The sequence below is a fragment of the Nannospalax galili genome, unplaced genomic scaffold (genome assembly GCF_000622305.1).
Source record: "Nannospalax galili isolate Female #2095 unplaced genomic scaffold, S.galili_v1.0 scaffold168, whole genome shotgun sequence".
In the NCBI taxonomy this organism is placed as follows: Eukaryota; Metazoa; Chordata; class Mammalia; order Rodentia; family Spalacidae; genus Nannospalax; species Nannospalax galili.
The window spans coordinates 392,122-413,284 of record NW_008357649.1 but is presented as its reverse complement, the minus strand read 5'-3'; the positions used below and the strand labels follow the sequence as shown (position 1 = coordinate 413,284).

General features: G+C 38.9%; 1 protein-coding gene across 4 annotated transcripts in view; it reads right to left on the bottom strand.

The window, feature by feature from the left end:
- Togaram1 (TOG array regulator of axonemal microtubules 1) overlaps positions 1 to 21,163 on the bottom strand; it is a 95,819-nt gene that overhangs the window by 67,501 nt on the left and 7,155 nt on the right. For 3 of the 4 annotated variants that reach the window (XM_008855536.3, XM_008855534.2, XM_008855535.2), the window contains exons 2-5: positions 11,564 to 11,720; positions 8,007 to 8,138; positions 5,393 to 5,689; positions 4,865 to 5,118 (exon numbers count right to left, since the gene is read on the bottom strand). In XM_008855536.3, the coding sequence (XP_008853758.1) occupies positions 4,865 to 5,118; positions 5,393 to 5,689; positions 8,007 to 8,138; positions 11,564 to 11,720 (840 nt within the window). The remainder of the gene's footprint in view (positions 1 to 4,864; positions 5,119 to 5,392; positions 5,690 to 8,006; positions 8,139 to 11,563; positions 11,721 to 21,163) is intronic. The other variant, XM_029557423.1, reaches the window with a different exon arrangement.

Here is a 21,163-nt window from a genome sequence, read left to right as displayed (position 1 = left end):
TCTCCTATTCAGGATTCAAGGACTTTCTTTTCCCCTTAGAGATAAGAGTTATGCAATTTGGGAGTCTTTTAGATAAACCCACTGAAGGGGTGCTCCAACTGCCTCACCCTGCATCCCTGTTCAGCATGGAAGAAGCCGGAGCAGTCTGCATCCCTTGTCCCTATTGGCAATTTGGGTAGCCCCTTCAGAGGATGGTGTGTTAAGACTAGGAGGTAGGAACTGGCTAGGCAGTTAGGGTAAAAAGACCCCAAAGAAATGTAGGCAATCCCCCTAGGCTAAAAGTCAAAATGTCCTTGGGCCTGTTAGCAACACACTCTGTTCCAAAGGCCAAAAATGTCAAAATGTCAAATGTATTTGGGAGCTAGTATCTAATCCTTAAAAGATTTTAGGGTTACTTCTTTAGAGGGGGGAATGTTGGAGGGGAGGGAGTGGGCACGGATTTGATCAAAACACCTTATATGCATATATGAAATACTAAATAAAGTTTTTATAAAAGTTAAAAAGAAAGAGCAGGCTTATGGATTTACAGAAGTGTATATAGTACAATGTAAACCATAATCAATACGGAGCTGAGTGGCTTGAATCTGAGTCCTACCACTGTCTTTTTCAACCCTGAGTAAGTTACTTAGCATCTTCTACAAAAATAAATACACACACACACACACACACAAATTTTAAAAACCTAGTAAGTGTTGTTTTATTTAACTTAAGGAATTACTATGAAAATTAAGTGAAATAATAAAAATTTAAATGTTTGATTTATTAACTACCATAAAAACATATCAATATGCACATAAAAGCATTGTGGAACATGGCGCAGAAAGACTCTAAAAGCCAGGGGTCAGAAAAGACTGAAGCTCAACAGTGTTCTGGAAATGACAGAACAGCTACATTCATGAACTCACAGCAGCTGTGGTTGTCTGCACAATATTAAGGCAGTCAACAACTTAGCATGAAGAAGGGAGTGGCTCATAAGCCTCTACTCCTTACTGAGGAGCTATTGACAGTTGATGACTTATGGAGGAGGAAAAACTGGTTTTCTTTAAGGGTGTGGCCCTTTGTGATCAACCACACAGCAATGGAAGGCCCCATACCCATGAATATAAAAACAGCACAAACTGGACTCTGGTTATTAAAAAAAAGGGGGGGCGGTATCTGTGACAAGTTAGGGAGAGGAGAACAAATATGATCAAAATACACTGTATGAAATTCTCAAAGAATAAAAATGTATTTTAAATACATTTGGCAGGGCATGGTGGATGGCACCGCACACTTTTAATCCCAGCACTCCAGAGGCAGAAGCAGGTGGATCTCTGTGAGTTCAAGACCAGCCTGATCTACATAGCAAGTTCCAGGCCAACTGGGTCTACAGGGAGACCTTTTTTAAAAAGTTAATTTATATGCTTTCCTTTATAACACAAGAATATAGTTCTAGTTCATAAGCATATGACTTTATTAAAGTCAACTCACATCAAAGAATATAAACAATGAAAAAGAAATAACAAAGGGGACAAACTCAAAACAGGTAAGTATCATATGCACCAAAAGAATGAAGGAGCAGGAGGATGGGGAGGAGTGCTGTGACACTGTCTTCTAGAGTTGACATGGCTGTTGTCTTCATGATCTCACTGCAGCTGTGGTTACCTGCACAATACCTATACAAGATGGAACAGTCAACCTTCCAGCATGGATGGGGAAGGGCTCATGAGGCCCCCATCCTCCTTGAGGAGCTACTGGCAATCAATGATTGCTGGGGGAGAGCAAGTCTTTTTCTTCAGGTGTGCAACCACTATCAAGCTACCCATGCCCCAGTAAATAATCCCACATCCATGTTCATGAAAGCAACCATAATAAAACGGAGTGGGTCACCAAAAAGAAAAGAAAAGAAAAGAGAGGAGAGGAGAGGAGGGGAGGGGACGGGAGAACAGAGGGGAGGGGGAGGGGAGGGGAGGAGAGGGGAGGAGAGGAGAGAAAAGGAAGCAAATAAAAAGCAAAAAAGACATGAAAGAGGAATACTTGTTGGAAAGAAGGGATTCGATGGGAATAGAAGGGGGGAAAGAGAGTAATAGATGGTGAAAATGACCAAAATAAATGTATACATGTATATGCATGCATAAAATTGTCAAAGAATAATAAACAAACAAAAAAGGATGTGTCCTATTAGAAACCAGAGAGCAAGACAGGCCATTTTAAACAATTATTCAGTCTGATTGATCAACAACAGAGCCACGGTCCCATTAAAAGCTTGGAAGGCAGGTTGGAGAGATGGCTCAGTGGCTAAGAACACTGGTTGTTCTTGCAGAAGACCACGGTTCTAATGCCAGCACCCACATGGCAGCTAACAACTGTCCGTAACTCCAGTTCCAGGGGATCCAATGGCCTCTTCTGTCCTCCATGGGTATTGCACAACACGGGTGCACTTATCTACATGCAGGCAATATACTCAAACACATAAAATTAAAATAATAAAAAATATTTAAAAAAAAAAGAAGCTTGGAAGGCTAGCTAGTCATGGTGGTATACACCTTTAATTGCAGCACTTGGGAGGCAGATCTCTGTGAGATTGAGGCCAGCCTAGTCTACATAATGAGTTCCAGGCCAGCTGGGGCTACAGGGAGACCCTGTTTCAAAGAAACAGAAAAAAATAAAAAAAGAAAAAGGAAAAAGAAAAACACAAAAAAACAACAAGAAAAGCTTGAAAGGTTGAATATGTATCACCCCCAGACGCTTACTATGTTTACTAATATTTACACAAAAGAAAGTCCCCTTTCAATTACCCACTAAAAGGACCTTTTAAGTTATGTAAAAACATTACAAAAATATATAAAACCTGGTGAACTTATTTACAAAAATGTCTTTTTAAAAATCTCTTCCCTTTAAATAAATTTCCTAAAACACAATGTGAAGAAGAAAAATCAAGGAAAGATTTCACAAGCAATTGGAAGCTGTCATGACTGTATTAATCATTAAGAACCAATTTTGGTATTTTATCAGTTTTATACATTCTTAACACTAGATACTTTTAAATGAATATGCATTTAAATGGTATTACTGAGCAATCAGTATAAAATGCTTACATCTTAGAGGCTAAACTAAGACCACGGGGTCCCTCCTGGTCATCGCTGGCACTACAGCCAGCACTGGCTGAAAGATCAGGAGAGGTGTGGTCTGGGGGAAGGGTTTACTAAGACCATGAAATATCATGACTTTTTTTGTTTACATATTTAATGTAAAGTCATCTTTTCTTTTTCTTTTTTCTTTTCTTTTTGGTCTTTTTGAGACAGGGTCTCCCTGTAGCCCCAGCTGTCCTGGAACTCACTATGTGGACCAGGCTGGCCTTGAACTCAGAGAGATCTGCCTGCCTCTGCCTCCCAAGGGCTGGGATTAAAGGCGTGGCCATCATGCCCTGCTCTGTAAAGTCACTTTTTAAAAAAGATTTATTTAGGTGCTAAAGAGATGACTCAGTGGCTAAGAACACTTCCTCCTCTTCCAGAGGACCTGGGTTTGGTTCCCAGCATCCATGTGCCTAACCACTATCTGTAACTCCAGTTCCAGAGGATCTGATACTCTCCTCTGGCCCCAATGGGCATATACTACATTATGTAGTATATAGTACTTACATACTTGCATATAGCACTTACATATATGTAGATAAAAAGATTTTAGAGTATGTGCACCTTGGTGCAAGAGTACGCAGAGGCCATAGGTGTTGGATCCCCTGGAGCTAGAGGTGCAGGCTGTTATGAGTTACCTGACATGGGTGTTGGTAACTGAACTGGGGGTCAGTGCACTCAACTGCTAGTCATCTCTCCATCATCCAAATCACTTTTGACACGTGAAATGATTAAAAAGAGGTATCTACATAAACAGTACTACTCTAAATCCAAAAAAGATATAGCTACCACATTCCTTTTTTGATGTAATTTGCATGTACAAAGTTACTATGTTGGTAACACACTTTAATGCCAAAGAGAGGGTGATCTAAGATTCAAACATGCATATGGCAACATGCTCTCAATTTCATAAAGATAAAAAAATTTCCACAAGGGTACAAAATTCAGGCTCCAGAATTTTCACTGCAATATTTTTTGTCCTTGCAAAAGGTTGGTAATTGGCCAAAATCAATTGTATGACTATACCATAAATAAACTGATGTATATAAAAATAGCATATATTAATGTAAAAACCAATGAAATTACATTAAAAAATTAATGGAAACAGTAGTGTGTTTGATGAAGAAAAGAAACTGCATTGGGGAAGGAACTATAGTTTACATATTAAAAGAAAAAAATGGGTAAGCACAGTGGTCATAACTGTAATCTAAGCACGTGGGAGGTGAGATAGGATTGCTGTCTTGGCTTTAAAGCGTAAGACTAAAACCAAAAAAAGGGGGTGGAGGGGGTCCTGTTAGTAACAGGACAAACTGATTATTCGACCTTGCCATTCTGGGTTGTGAGATCTTATATGATGAATTTCTTAATAAACCACTGTATTTTCCTTATTTTCTGTAATGAGCATGAATTATTATTAATATTTTGAGACATGTATCCCACACTGACTTTGAACTTGCTCCATAGTCACAGATGATCCTGCACTTTTGATTCTCCTGTGTTCATCCCAAGTGCTGGGATTATAGGTTTATAGGCATGGGCCACCACACTCGGCTTATGTGGTCTGGGGATGAAACCCAGGCTTCCTGACGGGTAAACATTCTAACAAATGAGCTATATCTCCAGCCCACAACATGAATTAATTTTTATAAAAAAGAAAAAAATGTTATGGCAAAAAAGTACTTAATTTTTTTCCTTAAGCCACAATTGTATTACAGAAAATTACAAATGCTTCTAAATTATGTAGTTCTAACCTCTTCTTGATCCAAATCTTTATCCCTGAAATTTAATTCCGAAAGATCAATTGTAAGACTATTTTTTTCAGTCTTCCAAATATCATCAGGTTCTTTCTTTTTGTGTCCCAAATTGGCTTTATCAGGCAAAAGACTTATTCCCCTTGGTATAGGAGGAACAGGCTTTGTCCCATTTAGGCCTCTTCGGGAAGATGGTGATCTCACTAAGGCAGGTGTAAGTTGAACTGGAGTAGTTTTTTCTTGAAAATTTTCTCCTGCATGAAAAATACATTATTTTACTTTATTTTTATTTTCAGAGAACAGGAAGTTTAAGTAATATTTGGAATATGTATTTTTAAATAAAAAGTATATTCTCTTACATTAGAAACAAAGACTACTTTTTAAATTGAGATGAAGTAAAAGCATCACTGTTCTCTAATAAATGTAATAACATGAAATCCTTTCATATTACATAAAAACACTATATACCACACTACTAATTCAAACATAAATTTAATCAAAGCATTGATCGTTACCCATCAATCCTACCTGTAGGGTCAGATGATTTTTGGCTGACAACTTTTTTTTGTGGACTTGGCTTTGACAGTCCTTCAAAATTTTTAAGAAGCCAAGAATTTGAGAAATTAATGGAATTATCTTGAGATTTCTTTGGAGATATAGAAAGAGGACATGTGTGCTTTGGGCTGGTTCGAGGTGATGAGAAAGGATAGGATGGAAGGATAAAGGGTCCTGGGCTTGGATTTGAACCCGAGTATGATGAAGTTCGCTCTGTTTGACTACCAAATGTTTGCTGTGTCTTACTGCCAAAATTTAGGCTAGCATACACTGTAATAGAATAAAAAGAATGTTATTTATATACACACAACCTTCTCAGAGTTCAAAGGCTTTCCTCTTGTCACATTTAGATTTTCACCCTATATAGCAATTATATTTTTATACAGTGTCAAGTAAACATCCAATTAAAATTGTACTCAAATACCTTGCATCTTCTAATCTAAAACTTTCTTATCCTATTGAAATTTTCTAACACATTTGCAGAGTTATTTTATCTTTTGTAATTTTATCAAATTATTTATATACCAAAACACATGCATTTATATCATATACACACACATCAGAAAAGTATTGCCTTTTTTTTTTTTTTTTTTTTTGGTCTTTTTGAGACTGGGTCTCCCTGTAATCCCAGCTGTCCTGGAACTCACTTTGTAGACCAGGCTGGACTTGAACTCACAGAGATGCACCACCACGCCCGGCTAAGTATTGTGTTTTTAGTGAATCATTCTTCTCATTATAACTTTATTGGATACATTTTCCCTATCAATATATTTATACGTACTTTGAGTGTTTGTTTATTGTACCTTTTCTGTACTTCACTTTCTCCCAACCTACTTTTTAAAATATGTATTTTAAGTACTGCATTTTTTGTGTGTGATATTTGGTATTTAATCCAGAGTCTTGCACATGTTAAGCAAATGCTCTACCACTGAGCTACATTCCTACCCCATAATTGTCTCCCTTAACAGCAACATTTCAATGGAAAAAAAAAATCTGATTTATTTATTATGTGCACGTGTGTGGATGCTAGAACCCGGTGTGTAGATGCTAGAAACTGGTCAGTGATCCTCCTCAATTGTTCTCCACCTATTATTTGATTAGACTAGCCAGCAAGGCCCAGGTATCCTCCTATCTCTGCCTTGCCAGCATAGGCATTACAGATATACTTTGCTGTGCCTAGCATTTACATGGGTCCTAGGGATGGAAATCAAGTCCTCTTGCTTATGTTGCAAATACTTTACTGAATGAGCCATCTACCCAGTTCCATTGCTATAATATAAATGGTAAGTTATTCACTTATGTTGGTAGCAATTATTGATATGCTTTTTTTAAATTTTTTTTTTTAATGTGTATGCATGTATTGCCTGCATGTAGGTAAATGCACCCGTGTCATGCAATGCCCGCAGAGGTTGGAAGAGGCTGTCGGGTCCCCTGGAACTGGAGTTACGGAGAGCTGTTGGCTGCCATGTGGGCGCTGGGATTCAAACCCTGGTCTTCTGCAAGAACAACCAGTGTTCTTAACCTCTGAGCCATTGCTCCAGCTCCTGATGTACTTAGTTTTGATTCTACCATCTTATATATTTTTTACTTGTCTTTGTATTTTTTCTTATTTATTATTTTTATTTCATGTGTATGAGTGTATTGCCTGCATGTGTGTAAAAGCACTCCTGTCATGCAATGCCCATGGAGATCAGGAGTTATGGACAGTAGTTAGCCACCATGTGGGTGCTGGGAATTGAATCCAGGCCCTCTGCAAGAGCAACCAGTGCTCTTAACTACTGAACCATCTCTCCAGCCTCTATTTTTTTTTTTTTTAAAGACAAGGTCTCATGTAGCCAAAGGTGCCTTCAAAGTCACTATATAGTCTATGCTGGCTTTGAACTTCCTAATCTTCTTACCTCTGCCTCTGCTTTCCTAGTGATGGAATTAAAGGCATGAACAATTAAGCCCAGTTTTTTTGTTTTATTTAACATGGTGCTAGGGATGGAATCCAGAGCCCCATGTGTTCTAGGCAAGCATTCTTCTAACTGAGCTGCCCCCAGATAGTATTTTTTCCCTACTAATTGTATATAAGTTCTAATTCCTCTAGGGTTTTTTGTTCGTTTTTTTGTTGTTTTGAAACAGGGTCTGGCCATGTAGCCAAGGCTGGCCTGAAATTTACATCATGACAATTCAATTCTCCTGCTTCAATGTCCTAAGTGCTGAAACTATAGCCATGAGGTGCTACATCCAGTCTTTTCTGAAACAACTTGTCAGGAAGTTATATTTTCTAAGAAGATGTGACAAATTCTAAATAGCTTTAAAAATTTAAATAACTGTATGCACACAGTACTATTTAATGAATGTTATTTTCAATTACCTGAAATGAAGATGCTGGCTTCATCATAAGTTTATAAACTTTGATTAGTCATATTTCAATCAAGATTATAAAATCTAACATTTAGGGTATTACGAAAAACGCTATTAATGTCATGAAATTGCAACAAACATGCTTTTTTATTTTAATCACACAAAATAACATACAGGCTAAAGTCAGAAATGTTACACATTTATAAATAGCATTTCCACATAAATCTGAAATTTTTACCTTTATCTTGATGACTGTTTGCTGTCCCCAGGAACTGTAAGTCAGAATCTACACTGCCAGTTTTACCACCTAGTGACAATCCAAGTTGTCCACACTTTCCAGGAAGATTTGTCTGATGACCTGCAGTATTACCTTTTGAAGGAAGACGTGAGGAAAGCATAAAGTAAAAGTCAACATTACCTCACGAAAGCATCTTATTTAATGAGCACTGGTGTCAACTTGGTGAGAATAAATACGAGAGTGCACTGAGAGAGGCAGGTAAGAAAAGGACAGTATTTAATATTGATAAGGCTTACCAGCAGAGAATATGCACTAAGAAAGGTCATAAAAAGGAAAGGTGCTGGGCATGGTGGTGCACGCCTTTAATCCCAGCACTTGGGAGGCAGAGGCAGGCAGATCTCTGTGAGTTCAAGGCCAGCCTAGTCTACATAGTGAGTTCCAGGCCAGCCTGGTCTACATAGTGAGCTCCAGGCCAGCCTGGTTTACATAGTGAGTTCCAGGCCAGCCTGGTCTACATAGTGAGCTCCAGGCCAGCCTGGTCTACATAGTGAGTTCCAGGCCAGCTGGGACTATAGGGAGACCCTGTCTCAAAAAGACAGAAAAAAAGAGGAAAGCTATACTAAAGAAGACAGTTCCTTCCTACATTCTCCATTTTCTCATACTACACAATGCCACTCCGTATCTGTCATTCAGTCTCCACACCCCCAACCCGTCATTCACATAATTTATTTTTATTTTTATGTGTATGAGTATATTGCCTGTAAGAAATGTAAGTGCACCCATGTTGTACAATGCCCACAGAGGACAGAAGAGGGTATTGGATCCTCTGGAACTGGAGTCACAGATGGTTATTAGCTGCCATGTAGGTGCTGGGATTCAAAGCTGGGTATTCTGCAAGAACAGCTAGTACTCTTAACCAGTAAACCATCTTTCTAACCCCCATTCATATAATTTCTAAACTTACCCAGGCTTGTTTCCTGAATCTCTTTCCTGTGACTAGTTAATGAAAGGTCATAATGACCTTTCTAGTATTCAGCTAGTTTTAAATTCTCTCCTTTTATTTCAAACTTTTAAATTTTTTAAAAATTATTTTTATTTTATGTGTATGAGTGTATTGCCTGCATGTATTTAAGTGCACCTGTGTCCTGCCAATGCCCACGGAGGTCAGAAGAGGGTGTTGGATTCCCCTGGAACTGGAGTTTAAGATGGTTGTTAGCCACCACATGGGTGATAGGAATTGAACTCAGGTCCTCTGCAAGAGCAGCCAGTGCTCCTAACTGCTGAGCCATCTCTCCAGCCCCTCTTTTAAAGCATTTTAATGTACTAGATCTTCCAGGTTCATTTCCGCTGCTGTGCTTTAGGCTATGCTTTCTCCCTGCTTACAACAATTCCTATTGCCTCGCTGCCAGCTGCAAACCCGTTAATGCTTTTAAGTTCAGCTCAAGCAAACATCTTTCCTGCCATATTCTGAGACTACTTAGCAACTATGATCTCTTCCTGTGATATTCCTGTGATATTCCTAATTTATATCAGTCCATCTAGCATTAGGTTACAACATATAACATCTCATATTATATCTAGTTGTTCAAAATCTATATAACTATGTATGAGCTTCTCAATGGTAAAGGAACTATGCTACTTATAAAAATAAAAAAAATAGTATGAATATAACTGGATATATTGTTGTACATTTTTTCCCCTCTATCAAATAAACAAATTAGCCGGGCGTGGTGGCACATACCTGTAGTCCCAGCACTTGGGAGGCAGAGGCAGGCAGATCTCTGTGAGTTCAAGGCCAGCCTGGTCTACATAGTGAGTTCCAGGTCAGCTGGGGCTACAGGGGGTCCCTGTCTCAAAAAGACCAAAAAAAAAAAAAAATTAAAGCACAATCAGTATAACATTTCATTGCATTTCTGCATGAAAATACTACAGAATTTTGCTGCCTAAAGCTCCACAAATTCTCAGAAGAATTTTTACCAAATACTGTGATCAAACTTATAGTCAACAAATTTCAATAACTGATACCAATTGGATAGTAAATAAATGTTAAAATTATAAAATACCCAATCTTTACTTTCAAAACTATTTTTCCTTCCCACTGGTATTATTTATCAACATACATCCTTTTCTCTTTTCATTTTTAGAAATATTTTTAGAAAAATTAATACCAATTTATTACCATACATAAGAAAAAACAAAGCCAAAATAGGATTGTAATTAATTCGATCTGATTTCTCTAATTTTCTAGGTGCCAAATCTTGAAATTCTTCCCTATTCACCTTCATCTTGTATGTCAACCTATCATATCCTCCTGATTGCATCACCCTTGCTCCTTAATTACAAAAAAAAAAAAAAATCCATTGTCTGTCAGGCAAGTATGAGGTTAAATTTTTGAGCCAGCACACAAGTACTTCCCAGTCCCAATTTAATCTTTCACCATCTTGCCTTGACACAGCTCAGCAAACACCTGAAGCCTATTCCTTCTATTTTTGTAGATTTCTCTATTTCTGTCACATGAATCAAAAAGCTACAGAGCATCTTCTTTAAAGACTTTTCAAACTGCTAACAGCGTGAGGCACTAACCAGGGCAGCTGAAATGTCATATGCCTACTTTCTCTAACAATTAGACAATTAAATAGCTTTCAGCTTCTTTTCAAAGAAGTGCCTAAGCCTTCTTGACTTCCTTTTTCTCACTCTCCATATGGAATCTACTAGCAAATCATGTCAACTCTATCTACAACATGTAATGTGAACCCAATAACTTCTCACTATAGTCACTGACATGCTAGTTAAAGCCTCCATGATATCTAGCCAGAATTGTGACAAGGAGCTTTTAATCAGTTTTCCCCTTTGTCCTTCTTTCATCAATTTTAAATATAACATCCAAAATGAGTTCAATAGGACTTGTGACTGAGAACTTCTATTTTCCCTTTTCTTTTCAGCTCTGCATGTCCTTATTCATTTCGTTCCTAACATACTAGTCTCTCTCACCTTTGTGAAACAAGTTCTCCATACAACCATCTTAGGTACTTTGCCCTGACTATTCCCTCTTCCTGAACTCACTGGCTCATCTTTCCTGTAACTATTGGTTTGCTTTAAATATTCCTTTCTGGAATACGGATGCCTTTCATCTTAGAATCTAAAATGTTCCTCTTCCTCTTCAGCATGACCATCTAATCTACCATGTCTTACTCTGATTTAGTACTTGCTCCTGTGCTCAACTAGAATGCAAGCTTTACTTTGTAGTTATCCTTCTCTTGACTGCTATATCCCCACCATTAGGAAAAGCACCTGACATACAGAGATGATCAATAAATGAGTGGCTTATTATGTGACTACTGCCCTGCATTATTAACAGTTTGCAATAAGAAGACCTTCTGTGGTCTCATGAGATAATTATGTCAAAAGTGCCCACTTTCATCAAATCTTCCATAAGTATTTATTGAATTTGACTTGTCTATTAGATTATACTTTCTATGAGCCTTCAAATAGACTATGGAGTTCAAAGAAATCATTAACTTAGTTCAGCATATTCATTACCTCATATTTTTACTTACCAGCACTACATACAGGAATAGAATCTGAGTTACAATCCCGATTATTCTGAAATAAGTTTCTTGACACTCTTTTTCTGCTAAAACATAAGTCATCATTTACCGGCATTCCTTGAGAGGGCTTTAATTTTGGAGAAGAGATGAGGTCATGTGCTGAAAACTATAAGAAGAAAGCCAGCAAATGTGTATTAAGTCTCTTAGGTAATAAATATGACACAATTAATTTAGACCCAATTATAAAACTCAGATAAAAGAAAAATACTGAATATGCAATAATACAAACATTTATACAGTATGATATGCAGGATTTTTCACTCCAAAATAGAAATGCTATTTTTTTTCTCTTTCTTTTACTGCTTTAGTTCTTTTCTTCACCTTTCTACAGTATATATCTGGCAACTAGAAAGGAGAGAATACAATGACAAAAAGGGTAGGCAATTCATATGAACATTAAAATTTGCTATTAGCAAATTACAACTCTTCTTTTGACTTTGTCATACACACACACACACACACACACACACACACACGCACGCACGCACGCACGCACGCACGCACACACACACAGCCCCCAAACCAACTCTGACTGCAAGGACTGAACTTTCTATATCTTTCACATCTAACATCTAAGCAGTAGAGTCACAGAGCATGTGTGTTGAATTATAGTTGCTTCTCCTGGCTGCCTCTTTAGTCCGGTCTTCATTACTCAAAAGTAAACCTGTCCTGTCTGTCCTTGTGCTACTATGTTGCTTATCTTATCTTCCACTGTCACAAACACTTAGAATATTTGTTCACTTAGCTATTTGTTGATTATAAGTATGGGAAGAGCACTGTGGTTAGTAAGTTATAAAACCAAAACCCCAGACTAATGAGATGAGTCAGCAGGTAAAGGAGCTTGCCACCAAGCCTAATGACCTGAGCTAGATCCCCAGAATCCATGTGGTGGAAGGACAGAACTGACTACTGCAAGCAAGCTATCCTCTGACCTCCACACACACACACACAAAATAAATAAATGTAATAAAAAAAATTATGAAAGAAATAAGATTAAAAAAGAAGAAAACATTTAGAAAATAAAAAATGAAAGCAAGCCAAACGTGGTGGCACACACTTTTAATCCCAGCACTTAGGAGGCAGAGGTAGGCAGATCTCTGCTAGTTCAAGGCCAGCCTGGTCTACATAGTGAATTCCAGGTCAGCCAGGGCTATAGGGAGACTATATATATATAAATATAGGGAGACTATATATATAAATAAAAACAAAACCCAAAACAAAAACATTTTCTAATATTCTACTGTCCTCCTGTCATCATCAAGGAGAAAGAAAACATGATTCATGTATGTTATCTACCAAAAAGGACAGAAATGATAAGCAGAGTTTTAAAGAGTAGTCTATAATCTCCAACATGGCTTGGGACATAGCAGATGATCAAAAAGATGTTCAGCCAATGCTTACTGCCTATGTTTTCTCACCAATCCACTTCATAGACTTTTAACTTTGGCCTCTGCCTATGATTTACAAAAACCACTCTTTCCCATGTTGAAATAACCTTCCAACAACTAAATTCTCTGCCTTGAAAAAGCTACAAATCTCGTGACTGCATACATACGAATTAAGGATATACCTTACTTTTTAATCTGGGTCATTGATTTCTATGGCACTTATCCTACTGTAGACAAAAAACTGTTACTGCTATGGTAGTCAGTGAATGACACCTGATTACTTTACCCTGCTAACTAAAATACTCTTAAGAACAGAAAAAAAAGATGCCAAGTCAGAATATCACAAGAAAGTGATTATCAGTTATATGTCAAGGCACAAAAATAATTCACTAAGAAACTTAAAATAAAAAAATAAACAAAAAAGTAACTCACTGAATGGGAGAAATAACAATAAAATAAAAAGTAATAGTTCAGTTAAACACATTAAGACCTTATATGAGCTCATATTCTGGCTTTGCATATTTTTTTTCTGTTCTAAATTAGTGAAGGGCTTGTCACACAAGCATGAGTATAGTCACCACCATTCATATAGAAAGCCAAGTACAGTAGTGCATGCCTTAATCCCAGTGTTGGGGAGTCAGAAACAGGAGGAGCCATCTCCCTAGCCCTCCCAAGGTGCCTTAATGCAAGAATTTGTACAGGGAAGGCAAGTTAGTCATCATCTACCTGGTAGTATAGTAGCTAAAAGCATCAATTCTGGAGCCATATTGCCTATGTTCCAATCAGCTCTACAACAACTCACTAAGACAGCAAGCTATTTAACCTTTGTGTTTAGAACAGTGTCTGACACATTGTAAACACTATTCAGCATTAGCTTCTGGGCTAGCCAGCAAGATGGCTCAGCAAGTAAGAGTGCCTGCAGCCAAGCCTGACAACCTAAGTTCAATCCCTGGGACACAATGGAGGAAGGAGAGAGCCAACTCCTGTAAGTTGCCTTCTGAGCCCCATATATGCACTGTGGCATGCATGCTCTCCACCACCCCCAAATAAATAAAACTGCAACATATTTTTTAAGGGGTAGCTTCTTTTGTAGTCTGAATATATGCCTTTCTAAAATTCATGCATTGAAGCCTACCCCCATGGTCACAGTATGGAGTCTTTGAGAGGTGATTAGGTCATGAGTGGTTCACCCTCATAAGTGACAATAAACTAGGTCTGAAAGAACCTGGTAATCCTTTCACCATGTAAAAACACAAGGTCCCATCTATGAAGCAGAGAGCCCTCACAAAACACAGAATGGAATCGGCCAGGGTCTTGATCTTGATGTGTTGTCATTGTTTCAGCTCTCTACCACAGCCTAAGCCCAAGCCCAGGTTCATCTCAAATCCGCTCATTGGTATGAACCATGAGAACTTTCTGTCCCAGAATGCCTCTGCCTTGGGTTCATACACCTCAGTCACAGTCACTAGACTGGGGTCAGGCACTGGAGGATTTTTGCCTGGCTCTAGATAGAGTCATTTTGACTTTTTTGTTTATTTTTTGGTGCTGGTTACACAGGAGTTTGCTCCCAAACAGGAGTTCAGCCCACCAGGGAACAGGTCTCTTGCCAAGTTGAGGGTAAGTCTAGAAGCTCCTTCTGAGAACTCTACAATGAGGAATGGGGCTTCTAGTTTCTATCTGAAGTTGGGTCTCACTACAGCAAGCCAAGCATTAAGAACAAAAACAAAGTTTGTGTTAGTTTTTATGTCCTGCTCCCCACAGCGTGGACTACTGTCCTGAGAATCTTTAATATAAATAACAAATTTTATAAGAACTTGTGCTATTAGGTCAGACTGAGTTTGAAACTCGGTCCCATAGTTTTCTACCTAGGTATCTTTTTGTGTGTGTCTTTCTGAGACAGGGTCTCTCTGTAGCCCCAGCTGACCTGGAACTCACTATTGTGCCACCATGCCGAGCTTCTACCTAGGTATATTAAAAGACGTTAATATTTAGTTTTCTTACATATAAAATGGGTGACAGTCCTTCCTTTATAAGGTATATATAATGATTATGAGATAAAAAATGCACGGAGTTAAAACAATGCCTAATATGAAATGACTTTTTAAAAACCTCAGATTATAAAAGCATCATCCTAAAATTCTATTTACACCCTAGAATAATGCTTGGCATATTAAAAACAGCTAAATAGATAATTACCAAATTAATGACCTAAATGTGGTACAAGGACAATTTTAATAATAATTAGGACAAATATACTGCTCTAATATTTACGAGGAATAATCATCAATGGCTTTTAAAAATTTATTCCAGCCTCTACTTTTATATGAACTGCAAGTGCCTTATGGCTTACAACTTAACTTAATTCTTTTATCAATTTGGAACAATACTGAATCAGTTTAAAATAGGAAATAACAGGCTGGAGAGATGGCTCAGCAGTTAAGAGCACTGACTGCTCTTAACAGAGAACCCAGGTTCAATTCCCAGCACCCACATGGCGGCTAACAACCGACTGTAACTCCAGTTTCAGGGGAATTCAATGCCTTCTTCAGACCTCCCTGGGCATTGTATGACATGGGTGCACTTACACACATGCAAGTAATACACTAATACACATAAAATAAAAATAAAAATTTTCAATAGGAAATAATATTCTTAATACCACAACACACACACACACACACACACACACACACACACACACACACACACACGCCATCCCCCATGGAGGGAAAGAGTCTGATTTATACTTCAGCATATGAAAAGATGAGAAGTTAAAACAGCACCTAAAAACATTTAAGTTCAAGTAAACTCGTCTTAGATCCATCAGAGATGTATAATAAAAAGCCAAATGGCAACCCCTAAAACTGAACAAATAGGTAGAGACTCAGATTACAACACAGAGGAGAAACTTCCAAGCAGGAATCTCTGCAGGCAATTAATGCTGGGGTAGGGAAAGAAACTGTAATTAACAAATTGCCAGAGGCCCAATACCAACAAACTGGTATTTAAAGCCTCTAGCGACAGTGGCAAGTCACAGGGGAGTCTTCTCTGAGTTTAACTCCAGGAACTCTATCATGAGTTCACATTGAATACTGGAAAAAAAAATATTTTATGCTTCTGCCAGGGAGAGACAAAACAATCATTTTGAAATACATGATAACTTTTCTGTTCTCAGCAAGGTCTACCTTGAGGAGAAGCTTTACTCTTCTTTTTTTAAAAAATATTTTATGTGTATGAGTGTATTGCCTGCATGTATGTGAGTGCACCCGTACTGTGCAATGCCACGGAGGTCAGAAGAGGGCTTCAGATTCCCCTGGAACTGGAGTTAAGGACAATTCATAGATGCCATGTGGGTGCCGAGAATCGAACCCAGGTCCTCTGCAAGAGCAGTCAGTGCTCTTAACCACTGAGCCATCTCTCCAGCACCAGAGAAGCTTTTCTTTTAAGCAAAGCCTGATCTGCTGAAACACTACCAGAACCCAAGCGACCAAGAGGAAGGGGAATAGCTGATTACAGTTCCCCCCCAGGGAGGCTGAGAGGCACAGGTGAATTTCAGAATCCCCTAGCACAAACACATCAAGAAGAAAATATAGGCAGCACCCTCCAAGATAGAGGCGTGGAAAGGAGTTTCTAAATGAGGCACCAGCTGCTCAGGCACTAAGGTCAACATTCAGTAAGTGGGACCTCATTAAATTACAAAGTTTCTGTACAGCAAAAGAAACAACTAAGGAAGGGAAGAAGAAACCCACTGAGTGGGAGAAAATTTTCACCAACTACACATCTGACAGAGGATTATTATCCAGAATATACAAAGAACTCAAAAAAGAAAGAAGAAAATAAATGACCCAATAAAAAGATGGGTGACAGACTTGAACAGAGTTCTCAAATGAAGAAATAAAAATGGCTAAGCATCATCTTAAGAAGTGCTTAACTGGGGCTGGAGAGATGGCTCAGAAGTTAAGAACACTGGTTGTTCTTGCAGAAGACTCAGTTTCAAATCCCAGCACCCACATGGCAGGTAACTCCAGTCCCAAAGGATCCAACAGTCTCCTCTGACCTCCGCAGGCAGTGCACGACACGGGTGCACTTACCTACATGAAGGCAATACATGCATACACATAAATTTTTAAAAAAGGGCTAAACAACCTTAGTAATTAGAAAAATGCAGATAAAAACCACTTTAAGACTCCATCTTCCTATAATCAGATTGGCAAAGATTAAGAGAACGAAAGACTCCAAATGCTGGAGAGAATGTGGAGAAAGAGGAATGCTCATTCATGCCTGGTGGGAATGCAAACTACTGCAACCACTATGGAAAACAGTGTGGAGAACCCTCAAAAAACTAAAAATGAACCTACCATAATGATCCAGTGATACCACTCCTTGGCATATACCCAAAGGACTCATCATACTGTAGAGATACCTGTACATCCATGTTTGTTGCTGCTCTCTTCACAATAGCTAAAAAATGGAAACAACCTAAATGTCCCTCAACTGATGAATGGTTAATGAAAACATGGTACATCTACTGAATGGAGTTCTACTCAGCAGTAACAAAACATGAAATTATGACATTTGCAGGTAAATGGATGGAGCTAGAGAGTGCTATAATAAGTGAAGTAACACAAACGCAGAAAAGCAAGTGACTTATGTTCTCTGTGATTTATGGACTGTAGCACCAATCCCTTATATGTAAGTATATAAATTCTGGTGTAACAGCAGAAGCCAGGTAAAGGGAAAGGACACACTGAGGTAAAGGATAAGAAACAACCTAAAAGAGGGATAGAAGGGAACAACAGATTTACCTGAGCTGACATGGGTCCTGAGCTTGAGGGAGGTGGAAAAAGTGGGCGTAATCAGCAGGGAGGAGAGGGAGGAGGGACCATAGTGTCAGGGAGGGAGGGAAGTCAGGAGAGGAAAGATGGCAGGAGTTGGGAGGCACTGGGGGAACGGTGGGGAACAGTGGGGATAATGCGGGTACTGTGACTAGGGAGAGAGGGAGAAGGGAAGCCAGATGGGAGAAAATGGAGTGGAGATGAGTGAATCTCAGGGGGCTAGAAAACCTAGCAGGGGGGAAAGTGATGCCCTAGAAACCCTATAAGAAATGCATGTAGAGTGATTAGTTATGCATATGTATACCTAGGAGCTGCTTGGCAAGGAACACAGTGCCAAATAGAAGAGACCTCCCTTAGAGTAACAAGCATGTTGTACAGCATTCATCAAAGAAACTTCTTTTAGCAACAGATTGAGGCTACTGCAGAGTTGCACATCTGGTCAGGCACAGAGAACATACACTTGGGAGATGCCCAGTACCAGGTGGCACATCTGCAGTCAAACCTCTACAACTAAGGCTCATGGAACATAGCAGAATAAGGGGTAGAGAGAGGGCTAATGAATCCCTCAACTCTCACCAGTGAGTCTTCCATGTACATCAGTGTGTGATGCACACCGAAGGCCACAACTGGCCAAGTTTTAGAGAATAAGAAACTGTGGAGTGTAGGATGGGACTCCTATATGGAACCTCACCCACCCATGGCTCAGGAACTATTGTGGAAGAGGCAGAAAGATTTTAAGAGCCAGGGCGGGTTCATGAACACAGGGAGGTGGAGGCTTGCTCAAGCGTGGGACCTATGTCAGCTCAATTAAACAAGAGCCCAAAGGGGAGGTGAGAAATAGGTGGCAGGCCAGCACTAGCTTGAGAACTATTTGAGACCAATTGCTGCTGGGTGAGGGAGAGTATGACTTACATATGACCACTGGATGGGCTGATTAGACTCCAGTGGATGCATTCATACTGACAGACATTTGGGTACAAACACCTGAATGAACAGGACTCAGCATGTATGGCAGAATACATGAGGTTTGTGGGGGGATGGGGGAGGCATGGATGGGGGAGGGGATCTGGATTTAAGTGGGGAATGTTGTTTGGAATTTAAAAATCTCAATAAAGCTGGGCGTGGTGGTACACTGTCTTTAATCCCAGCACTCGGGAGGCAGAGGCACGTGGATCTCTGTGAGTTCAAGGCCAGCCTGGTCTAAATAGTGAGTTCCAGGACAGCTGGGGCTACAGGGAGACTCTGTCTCAAAAAGGCCAAAAAAAAAAAAACACAATAAAAAATAATTTTTTTAAAAAATAAAAAAGACTGCACCTACTTACAGGACTACAAAACTTTTATCCTAAACCTCAACACCTATTTACTTCCTTTTCATCTATAACATAGCTACCTCTCAACCAAAAATTACAAGGCACACTGAAAGACAAGAAAAATAAACCAGCCGGGCGTGGTGGCACACGCCTTTAATCCCAGTGCTTGGGAGGTAGAGGCAGGCGGATCTTTGTGAGTTCGAGGCCAACCTGGTCTACATAGTGAGTTCCAGGACAGCTGGGGCTACAAGGAGACCCTGTCTCAAAAAAACAAAAATAAATAAATAAATTAAATAAATAAATAAACCAAACACCAGAAATATGTAAAGGGTTATAAAATTAAAATCAGAAAAATACAAGAATAGGTAAATGTAAACAGAAATTTGGAAATTGTAAGAAAAGTACCAAAAAGAAAAAGATAAACACTGAAAGAGAAAGTGGAATGCCTTCGGTGTGTGCATTAAGTCGCTTGGACACAGTTAAGGAAACTGCCTCTGTGCTTGACGACACTACAGTAGGAACTTCTAAAACTGAAAAGCATTTAAAAGAGACTGGAAAAGTATGCAAAAATGGTGGGAAAACTAGAACAGGTGTAACATACATGTAATGCAAGGTCCAGAAAAAGCAGTAAAAGGAATGGAGAACTATTTGAGGCAATGATGACTGAGAATGTCCCTAGATTAGTGTCAGAACGAACCACAGGTCCAGAAAGCTCCAAGACTGCCAATACAAATAAATGCCACAGAAACCATGTGCAAGCAAAACACTTCCAAATGCAGAAAATCAAAATAAAGAAAATGAAGGGGGAGGAAAAAGGGGAAGAGAAGTTCATTTACAGACAACTAAAAGGTAAGAATTCCATCTGACTTCTCAGAAACCACACAAGTCAGAAGAGAATAAAAGAAGCCAAACCAAAAGTCAGCAAAACGCCCCACCAACCTAGAATGCTGTGTCAAAGAGAAACTGAGGCAACTTTACATAAGACCTTGCCTTGCAACAAATCTAAAAGAAAGGAAGCTTTTCAGATACAAGTTAAATTAGATCAGATACAAGTTAAATTAGATCAGAATTAAAGCACACGTGAAAAGAATAAATGAAGGGAAAATATTTTTCTTATTTTTAATTGCCTTAATAACTTAAAATAATAGCACCAACGTTTCTATTGTATGTATACATGTAAATGTATAATACTGAAAACTAAAGAACATGAAAAACAGAAGTGCAAGTCTATACAATGAGAAAGGAGAAAACATCCGGGCATGATGGCACAAGCCTTTAGTCCCAGCACTTGGGAGGCAGAGACAGGCGGATCTCTGAGTTCAAGGCCAGCCTGGTCTACATAGTGAGTTCCAGGCCAGCTGGGGCTACAGGGAGACTTTGTCCCAAAAAGACCAAAAAAAAAAAAAAAAATCTACAAAAGTCAGGAAATATTGAAGACAAAGACAGAAATAAAGAACATAAGCAACATGGGCTGGAGAGATGGCTCAGTGCTTAAGAGTACTGGCTGCTCTTACAGAGGACCTGGGTTCAATTCCCAGCACCCACATGGTAGCTAACAACCATTTGCAACTCCAGTTCTAGGGGATCTGATGCCCTCTTCTGACTGCCACAGGCATTGCATGACACAGGTGCAAAATATATAAACTAATCTAGTATATCAATAGCGTCAATCGTGTCTATCAATTAAAGCATAAAGGTTAGATTGAGGAGATGGCTAGGTGGTTATGGGCATTTGCTGTGCAAGCATGAGGACTTAAGTGCCCAAACATACATTTTTTTAAGTCAGGCATGATCATACATATACCTGTAACCCATGCTGTGGTGATACTGCCTCAAAGAAATAAGGCAAAGAGTGATAGAGGAGAATACCAGATGTCTCCTGTACACATACATGCACATACATCACATACATACACCACACACACACAAAATAAAAATAAAATAAAAATAAATTGAAGTTGTCAGGGTAAATCTAAAAGCAAAACTGAACCCCTATGTTTTCCATAAGAAAGTAAC